The 10,758-nt window shown below is 36.0% G+C and overlaps 1 protein-coding gene across 2 annotated transcripts in view; it reads left to right on the top strand.

Moving 5' to 3' along the window:
* PPM1D (protein phosphatase, Mg2+/Mn2+ dependent 1D) overlaps window positions 1-9,998 on the top strand; it is a 46,328-nt gene extending 36,330 nt beyond the window's left edge. For both annotated transcript variants that reach the window (XM_040640933.1, XM_008695596.2), the window contains exons 4-6: window positions 452-642; window positions 4,309-4,551; window positions 8,519-9,998. In XM_040640933.1, the coding sequence (XP_040496867.1) occupies window positions 452-642; window positions 4,309-4,551; window positions 8,519-9,076 (992 nt within the window). In that variant the 3' untranslated portion in view covers window positions 9,077-9,998. The remainder of the gene's footprint in view (window positions 1-451; window positions 643-4,308; window positions 4,552-8,518) is intronic.
* Window positions 9,999-10,758: the final 760 nt, after the last annotated feature.

Below are 10,758 nucleotides of genomic sequence, written 5' to 3'. Positions count from 1 at the left end.
GTTTTGGGGAGTAAAAGAAAAGTTATATTGTTCCACTTACTTTGTCTTATGTATCACAGAAAAGTAAATCGTTTCTTTCTTCCTTTTTTCTTTTTTAAGCTTTCTTTATTTGAGAGAGAGAGCACAAGCTGAGGGGTGGGTAGGAGATGGAAAGGGAGAGACACTCCCCAGCAGACTCCCCGTGAAGTGGGAAGCCTGTTGCAGGTCTCAATCCCATGACCCTGAGATCACAACCTGAACTGAAAGCAAGAGTCAGACACTCAACTGAGTATGCCACCCAGGTGCACCAAGAAGTTTTTTTTTTTCTAATCATGTATGGATTTTGAATGTTATCAGTTGCTTTTCTGCATCTATTTAGATGAACATGTAGGTTTTCTCCTTTAATCTGTTGACAAGATATTACTAGCTTGGAAGTAACACTTCTTGCTTCTTATTTCTGCCCCCTCCCAAGGTGATCTGTGGAGCTATGATTTCTTCAGTGGTGAGTTTGTGGTGTCACCTGAACCAGACACAAGTGTCCACACTCTTGATCCCCAGAAGCACAAGTATATTATCTTGGGGAGTGATGGACTTTGGAATATGATTCCACCACAGGATGCCATCTCAATGTGCCAGGACCAAGAGGAGAAAAAATATTTAATGGTGAGAAATGACTCAATAATTTGATATTGTTGTCTATACATTGTTCTGCTTTGTCAGAGGTCTAAGGATGTTCACTTTGAGTAGATACTTGCGTTTGCCTGGCTCTAGAATTACGTAAAGCAAACTTTGCAGCTCGTCAGGGAAATGAGACAGATATAAATAAATGAAACTAGATAACAAAACACGCAACCACAGACTTTGTTATTAACAGCCCTTGGCTTAATGGCCTATGAAACCTCATTAATCCTTTTTAAAAAATTGAGCTATAATTTATATACCATAAAATTTACCTTTTTAAAATGTGTAACTCAGTGGTTCGTAGTATATTCTCTAAGTTGTGCAACCGTCACCACTATCTCATTCCAGAACATTTTTATCACTGCCTCCAAAACCCATAATCACTAGCAGTCATTCACTATTTCCTGCTATCCCCACCCACTAGCAACCACTGATCTTTCTGTCTCTGTATTTTTGCCTGTTTTGGATATTTCATATAAATGATATCATACAATATGTGACCTTTTGTATTTGACTTCTTTCACTTAAGCATATTTTCAAGGTTCATCCCTGTTGCTTGTAAATAAAAGTACTTTATTCCTTTTTAGGGCTGAGTAATTTTCCATCAACGGATATACAACATTTAATTTATCCATCCGTTCACCAGTTGATGGATATTTGGGTTGTTTCCACTTTGGGGCTCTTATGAATGACTGTTGTAAACATTCACATACAAGTTTTTGTGTGGACATGTTTTCACTTCTCTTAAGTGTATACCTAGCACTGGGATTGCTGAGTTACATGGTAATAATGTCATCCATCTTTTTATCAGTCAATTGCAAACCAAGAAACAACCATCAATGAGAAAATCCTTTTCTTTCCTTCCTGACCTGCTTGCAAATTTATTTCCTCTTCATTCTGAGCAGTGACAAAGTAAGGAAAATTAGAAGAGTGTGATGGTGTTGAAGGCAAGAAAAGAGTGTTTTGGGGGTAGTAGGCAGCAGTGTCAAATTCTGCAAAGAAGTAGAGGCAGCTGGATGAGAACAGGATATTGGGTTTTACAGTTAGGATCTTTCATTAGTGACCTTCAATAAAAAGGGTGAAGAGGATGAAGAGTTTAACTGGAATCAAGGGGAAGGGCTATTCTTGGAAAAGATGATCTTTCTCTCAGATGGCAGGAATGGTAAAGCTATATTTTGGCAGGAAAAAAGTCAAAAATGAAAGGATTTGTATTAAATTGCTGCCATTCACCCAGCTAACATCAGGTACTAGGTAAATAGAATATGGTCCTTGTTCAGCATTTACCATATTGTTATAAGTAGGATATGTAAATAGCTGTCAGGACCCCTGCTTGATTTGTGAGTTGTTTAAAGGTAAGAAGAGTTGTGTCTCAATTCATTTTTATAGCCTTGGGGCTAACATGTTGCATTTGGTTAGTGACATCAGGTGTAAAAGAAAGAGTAAATAAAATAAAGATTCTTTTGTCTATAAAATTCTTTAATGATGAGAGAGAGAAACATTTCAGTGGCATGATAAGGTCATAAGCCAGATTGAGAGAACCTATTCATAAACACTAGAGTGGCTTTAGAATTAGTACTGAAGGAAGCATTCATATAACAATATTTAGAACAAGTGTTACGAGAACTGAGAGGGAGAAGACTGGAAACCTGGGAAGATTGCATAAGAAAGTTTCTTAGACAAGAGTGATACTTGAGCAATTCTTAAAGGTGGGATTGAATTTACCAGGTAAATAGATAAGTGAGGAGAGAGAAGCTTTCCAGGAAAAGGAATAAAATGTGTGAAGTCGAAGAGAGACAAATTTGACATATTCAGGTTTCACAAGTATAGCTTGATGTGACTGGAAGAGAGGAGACAAAATGGTTTTAAATGCTGTTAGGAAGTTAGGTCTTTATATTCAGTTAGTGGAGAGTTACTGAAAAGCTGTATTTTCAATATGTATTTTTAAAATAGAGGATAGTTGATAATGAATGTAAGGATTCTATTGTTAGTAGGTGTAGGAAAACCTTCTAGGCCCTTAACAAAATTACCAGTGCAAAGTTGGCAATGACAGACAATGGGTGGCAGCAAAGATTATAAGGCAGCTGAGAGGAGTTATTTGCAGTTTGCCATCAATAATGGGTTGGAATACTGTAATATACCCAAGATCAGATAACCCCAAATAAAGATGATTCCCCATTTTCCCAAGGAAAGGATGAAAAACCACAGTTCTTTATCCATTTCGAATATATTAACTTCAGGTATAGAGATGACAAAAAGTACTTATATTTTTTTATATAGTGCTTTTAATATATATTATATAGTATGTATTATAGTAAGTTATATTAATATTTTATATTTATAGTACATTAATGTTTACATTATTTCTATAGAGATACTTTTTAAGATATATGGCCCTATATTCTGGAGCATATAATTTTCATTTCCATTTTTTGAAACTTAGTAGTTACTGAATCCATGTATTGAATATGTGTATGATGCTAAAAGTTTTATTCCGCTACATTTATTTTGGGTAACATGAAATCATTTTTTAAAAGATTTTATTTATTTATCTGAGAAAGAGAGCCAGCATAAGCAGGGGGGAAGAGCAGAGGGAAAGGGAGACTCCCCTCTGAGCAGGGACCCTACATGGGGCTCAGTCCCAGGATTCCAGAATCCTGACCTGAGCCGAAGGCAGACACTTACCTGACTGAGCCACCCACGCGCCCCTAACGTGAGATGATTTAAGGTTCCCCCCCGCCACTCTTTCTGTTGGTATGCATTTGGTCTCCATACTATAGCCACTTATTATATTGCTTTTTTTCCTCATATGAGTGACATCATTTTTATACATAGTTGACCTTTAAACAGCATGAGTTTGAACTATGTGGGTCCACTTAACATGGATTTTTATAGTATAGCACTGTACATGTATTTTCCTTATAATTGTCTTTTTTTTCTATCTTTATTGTAAGAATACAGTATATAATACAGATAACATACAAAATATGTGCTAATCAACTTAATTTTATTCGTAAGGCTTCTGTCAGCAGTAGGCTACTAGTAGTTAAGTTTGAGGGGAATTAAAAGCTATACATGGATTTTCAGTTGTGTGGGAGAGTTGGCACCTCTAACACCCCACATTGTTCAAGGATCAACTGTATATGTTTAACAATTGTTTATATTTTCTTGTCTCTGGATTTTGTTCATATTTGACAATTTTTATGTTGGATCATTGTCTTTGATTTGCAGAAAATATTATTTTAGGAAGAAATTGGCCCTTTGCAGTGAGGGTTTTTGTTTTTTGTTTTTGCCATGCCTGATTATCTTATTTGTGAATTGTTTATCTGTAATAACTTGATGTTAACTTCCCATTTTAGATAACTTCTGTATAACTTTTCCTAATTAAGGTTACAGTGAAGACTGAGTTTCTTGCTACCAAAAAGATAAAAATACAGGTGAAATTTAACCATGGGTTAAGGCCTTGTCTTATTTTTTAAAAAAATTAGAGCAGTATTATTTTAACATAGTTACGGGGACTGTGGATAATGTTTGAAATTTTGGAAATTTAATTTAAGCTATATTGAATACCTCTTTTTTAATTTGATACAGATGTAGTGAGAACTAAATCTGAGTTGTTAACCTTCTTTCTCCTTGTTCTTTTAAATACAGGGTGAGCATGGACAATCTTGTGCCAAAATGCTTGTTAATCGAGCACTAGGCCGCTGGAGGCAGCGTATGCTTCGAGCAGATAATACTAGTGCTATAGTGATCTGCATTTCTCCAGGAGTGGACAGTCAGGGAAATTTCACCAGTGAAGATGAGCTCTATCTGAACCTGACTGATAGTCCTTCCTATAATAGTCAAGAAACCTGCGTGATGACTCCTTCCCCATGTTCTACACCACCAGTCAAGGTATATAGTTCTCTATAGTATTTGAGTTTTTTTAATAGACAGAATTTCTTTGGTTTTTCAAATTCTTCATATCATAGGATTTTGGATTTGAGCTAGGTTCAGGGAAGTGATGGGTCTTTGTCATGTAACTTATTATCATTGATTCATCATCACATCAGTACTGTTCTGAATGCCAGGTGTGCATACAGCACCTAATGGAAAGGAGATGTACATTAACAATATTTTAATGATCCCCTTCTAATACTATGAACATTTGTAAACATTTAAGTTTGTGAAGTACTTTCATATATATTTCATTTGAACTTCATAAACCGAATAAGTAACTAGTACAGATGTTATTCCATCTTATAGGTAATAAGACTGAGAAATTAAGCAATTTGGATAAGATCATATAGACTCAAGATTGAAGTGGACCTGGGATATCAGATCTTAGAACTGGTTGTTGAATAACATGGACAAGAAACATTATTCCTTTCTTACTCATAATTTTGAATGAGTTTAAGATATGCTATGAAATAAACAAATTTAAATAGTACTATATTTCCCTTCTTCTGATTTCATCCCAGTATTTCCTACTTAAAATTAGTAGTATCGATAACTGTTTTGTTATACTTGGGACTTCTGAGGACTTCCTTTTATGTATGTATGTATGTATGTATTTAATTTTTGAGAGAGCAAGAGCATGCATGGGATTGAGGGGCAAAGGGAGAGATGGAGTGAGAGACTCTTAAGCAGGCTCCACACCCAGGGCGGAGCCCAACACCAGGCTCCATCTCATGACCCTGAGATCATGACCTGAGCTGAAACCGAGAGTTAATTGCCCATCCGACTGAGCCACCCAGGCGCTCCACATAAAATGTTTTTAAAAAATTATTTCTAAAAATCTGGAAACATAATGATCTAATAATAATAAAGGTAAGGAGATTTATGTATGCACTAACTTATATTTAGGCATTGGTTGGTTGTTAATCAGTTGGCCCCACCAAAATATAAGAAAATATTTGGAGCCATTCAGAATAGTTAGTGTTGTTAGCTCTGACGTAACAAGTAAATAAAGACAAATCTCTGCCTAAGAAATTGTGTTTTATCTTAATTGACAACCATAATCTGATTTATTTTCTTGTTAAAATAATCCCATATTTAGTAACATCTAGATAAATAGAATGACATTTTGGTCAGTTTGGTTTTTAAGACTTTCCCACATTTAGAGTAGGCATTTGAAACTAGGTTTATCTATTTATAGACATGTCAACTTCTGTATGGATCCTAAGATATACCAGTATTCAGATCCTTGTTTTGGGATGGATGTGGTAGAAATACCTCTGTTTAAGTGATATATTACTCTGGCACACATTTTCTTCTGTCCTTTCTTTAGGACAAAACTAAATTTAGCTGTTTTTTTTTTTGTTTGTTTGGTTGGTTGTTTTTAAAGATTTTATTTATTTATGTGACAGCAAGAGAGAGAACACAAGCAGAGGGAGCAGCAGGCAAGGGGAGAGGGAGAAGCAGGTTCCCTGCTGAGCAGGGAGCCCGATGAGGGGCTGGGTCCTGGGATCATGATCTGAGCCAAAGGTAGACGCTTAACCAAATGAGACACCCAGACATCCCAATTTAGCTGTTTTGTAATAAGCCAAAAGCTATTGGAAGGAGGAATGAGGAAGGGGGTTCTTTCAGAAAATTAACGTTTAGTTTCAATTGTGTTCTAGGCACAATTTTCAATTAGTTGTTTAATGTTGGATTGTAAGATTGGTGGAGCAAGGAAGTTGATCTCTGAAGTAGTGAAACTTTTAAAGTTTTTGTTTTTAGGAGGTAATATCTCAATATCACATGTTTTATGAACATGTAAGAAGATCTAGCAATTCAAGTAATTAAACTGGGATGAGTCTGAGAAGTCTAAGCAGTTGCTTGGGCTAACAGATGCAATGTATTCCCACAGAATGCCAATAAAAAGAGCAGGAAAAGGAAAAGTTCAAGGAGAAAGTGGGGGGAAGAAAAGCCAGCACACATGTGGTGTCAGAATAATAATCTTGTGAATTTAAAAAGACACAATGCAACAGAAATTATAATAAATTGTGTTAACTCTGAAATTGTTCCATTGGTTTTCTCTTATAAAGGAATTCCATCTAATATCTAACCTTGTTTTACAAACTAGAGCTGTATGTTCTATTCCTGTCAATGGCTTGGTTATTACTTTCTTTCTTATGCCTAAATTAGTGATGTGATTGGTAGTAGGAAGTCTTCTCTGTCTGCCTCGTCTTGTTGTAAATCCGTGTTCTGTATTAAAGCAGGACAGACTGTAGCTCAACAATTTCTTATGAGTAGATATAGTTTTCTGTGATTATCCAGAGCCTGCTTGTGACCAGGGTAGGCACTGGAACCAACCTAATGCAGAAGGATAAACTCACATACATGTCTTGCTGATATTATTGAAAGCCATGTGTAAGTGTCCTGGAATGAAGACTATCTTGTTATCCTTTCTCAACACTGGTACTTTGAAATAAGGTTGCTACTCAACATCTATTCAGTGTTAAAACAGATAAGAAGAGGGGTGCCTGGGTGGCTCAGTTGGGTTAAGCGGCTGCCTTCGGCTCAGGTCATGATCCCAGGGTCCTGGGATCGAGTTCTGCGTTGGGAGGAGCCTGCTTCTCCTCCCTCTGCCATTCCCCCCGCTTGTGCTCTCTGGCTCTCTCTGGCTCTCTGTCAAATAAATAAAATATTTAAACAATAAAATAAAACAGATAAAGAGAATTGTGCTTTCAATAAACTATGCAATGTAAGATAAATGAATCAATGACTGCAGAAAGAAGGAGTATTTTCTCAGTTTAAAAAAAAACAAAACAAAACCAAAAGACCCCACAAAAAAACAGCAGCAGCAACAACAGTCTATTTGAGGCCTTTCCAAATTAGGAACTAGGGTTTCTCATCTCCAGTTTCCATTTGACCTAAAGTCAATATATTTTTTTCCATTAAAGCATGTTCATGTTTATGGTGAGATTGAAATGCAAGTATACTTTTATGTAGCACTTTTTTGAAAGGCATTTCTTTCTAAGGGATTTTTATATCAGAGGAAGACCAGATAATATGTTTTCATTTACCCTTCCACAAAAGGGTTTACTTCAGAATATACTAATATTTTAATAAACTACTTGATTAAAAGAGAAAAAGATTTGAGGGAAATGTTATATACTTGAGAGACATAGTATTTATGCATAAAGTCTGTTCTTGAGAAACTATTAAGACAATGATTTTATAAAATATTAGTACTATGGGAGATTTGGGTTTGATAGGAAAAATATCTATCTGGCAATGGGAAAAATATTCTGAGTATATGTAGATCTAGAGTACTATATCTAAAGGGGTAGTGCATATGTGAATGACTTGTCAAGCTTTTAAAAAAACAATACCTGAGGGGCACCTGGGTGGCTCAGTCGGTTAAGTGTCTGCCTTTGGCTCAGGTCATGATCCCAGGGTTCTGGGATCAAGCCCCGCATGGGGCTCCCTGCACAGCGGAGAGTCTGCTTCTCCCTTTCCCTCTGCTGCTCCCCCTGCTTGTTCTCTCTCTCTCTGTGTCAAATAAATAAAATGAAATATTAAAAAAAAAACCCAATACCTGAAAGTTTCCATATGATTTTCATTTATTTCTTTGAGATTTCCCCAGCCCTGCTCTCTAGGTTCCCAGACATCCTGCTTTTCTCAAGTCCTAGAATAGCCTCTGGTGTTTGGGAGATAGGTACAAAGCAGCAATATGAGTTTGCAGTATGACATTATTGCTTTAATGTTGCACTTTATATTTTCTGTACTACTGAATATTCAGAGATGAGAATATAGGAAAAAAAAATTAGGAAAGTAGGAAATCAACCAACCAACCAGATTTGTCACTTATTCTAATGGAGTTTCTTCATCTCCCTAATGGTTAAGCTGAATTCTAGGATAGATTATTTATTTGGCTTACTTTCTTGTTTTTCAGTCACTGGAGGAGGACCCGTGGCCACGGCTGAGCTCTCAGGACCATGTACCTGCCCTTGTTCGTAGTAATGCCTTCTCAGAGAATTATTTAGAAGTCCCAGCTGAGGTAGCTCGAGGAAGTGTCCAGGCAGCAGTCATACCCTCAAAAGATCCAGAGCCACTTGAAGAAAATTGCACTAAAGCCCTGACGTTAAGGATACATGATTCTTTGAATAATAGCCTGTCAGTTGGCCTTGTGCCTACCAATTCAACAAATACCATCATGGACCAAAAAAATTTAAAGATGTCAACTCCAGGTCAGATGAAAGCCCAAGAAGTTGAAAGAACCCCTCCAGCAAACTTTAAAAGGACATTAGAAGAGTCCAACTCTGGCCCTCTTGTGAAGAAGCATAGACGAAATGGGTTAAGTCGAAGTAGTGGTGCTCAGCCTGCAAGCCTCCCCACGAGCTCCCAGCGAAAGAACTCTGTTAAACTTACCATGCGGCGCAGACTTCGGGGCCAGAAGAAAATTGGAAATCCTTTACTTCATCAGCACAGAAAAACTGTTTGTGTCTGCTGAAATGTATCTGAAAAGTGGTTTTTTTCCCAAACTTAGGATTTAAGAGGGCTTTTCGAAGTTGGTGCCGAACTTGAACTTTTTTTAAGGGGACAAAATAAAAATAGTATACAGTTTGACTTTCTGGAATTCAACAGTTTTATCCTGGCCTTGTACTTGCTTGTATTATAAATGTGAATTTTGTAGATGGTAGGATATAAGTTGCTGTAAAATGTGTGTAAATTTGTATACTTCGCACAAACTCAGTCTCTTACTCTGATACACAATAAATGTAACAACAGGGCTAAAGGTTAAAAAAAAATCAAAAGAATCTATTAGATTTTAGAAATACATTTAAACTTTTAAAAATGCTTATTAAGAAATTTGTATAAGTCACTTGTGATGAAAACTACACAACTTTTTAAAGTAAATTATTAAGCAAACTGGAAAAGTGATGTATTTTCATAGTGACCTGTGTTCCACTTAATGTTTCTTAGAGACAGCTAGTGTCTTTTAAAAATTATTTTTTATTTCTAATTTCATAATTCAGAACTAAATTTTTCATAGCAGAAGTCTTGAGCCATGCTGAAAGTAGCTTGGTGTTAGTCTCCCTATTCTAATTTAAATACTATGCAGTATCTCTTAATTCAGTAGCATTTTTCTGAAACATTAATCATCAGATATACTCGCCAAATCTTTGGAGTAGAAGGAGGTGTATTTGCCTAAAAAGGTGCCCTTCTCAATCATCCCAGACACTCAATGGCATTATTAGGTCTTAAAGTAGTTTCTTCTCGTGTTTGCATAAAATATGTGAAGTTTTTCTTGCTATTTCAATAACGGATGGTGCTGCTAATTCCCGACATTTCTTAAATTATTTTATATATCGTACAGTTTTCATTGATTATATGGATATATGTTTGTTCATCTAATAAATCAGTGAACTGTTCCTGATGTTGCTGGATTTTTGTCATTGGTTTGTTTTAATGATACAAACTTTCTATTTTGCCTTGATCATGCTTTAACAACTTAAAAACACATGTAATGTTTATTTTTGTACTCTTGACTTTTAAATTTTAATTTAGAATACATTGAAACAGGCTAAATATCTAAGAATATGGTTAAGAATATGGCGAAGTCAGTTATGGCTTATAAACATTTGATGAAATATTATGTTGCACTTAAAAATGAATAAAACTATACTTTGGTAATATAGGAAAAAACTAAGACACCAAAGAGTATGTCATTTTGGTGTGATGAATTGTTATACAATAAGAAAATAATTAATTTAAAACAAGACATCTTAAGAGATTGAAGAGTTAATTTGTACATTCAATATCTACAATATGCTAGGAACTGCACAATTGGAAGCATAACAGTCTTCAGTAATGAGATTGAGAACCAGGGGTCCAGGTAAAGCATTACCTGTGGCTAGCTCTTAAGAAGGATTTTTAATTACCGAAGAGTTTGTTTTTTGTTTGTTTGTTTTTAGGATTCTATTTATTTGAGAGTGAGAGCAAGCATACGAATGGTGGGACGGGGAGAGGGAGAAGCAGACTCCCCACTGAGCAGGGAGCCTGAAGTGGGTCTCAATCCTAGGACCCCAAGATCATGACCTGAGCCGAAGGCAGATGCTTAAGCAACTGAACCACCCAAGCGCCCTGAAGAGTTTGTTTTTCAGATCTTTCCAAGACAGAGACATAGCAACT

Source organism: Ursus maritimus, unplaced genomic scaffold, assembly GCF_017311325.1.
Source record: "Ursus maritimus isolate PB19 unplaced genomic scaffold, ASM1731132v1 scaffold_24, whole genome shotgun sequence".
Lineage (NCBI taxonomy): Eukaryota > Metazoa > Chordata > Mammalia > Carnivora > Ursidae > Ursus > Ursus maritimus.
Note: the sequence above shows the minus strand (reverse complement) of the source record. Positions and strands in the feature narration are given on the sequence as shown.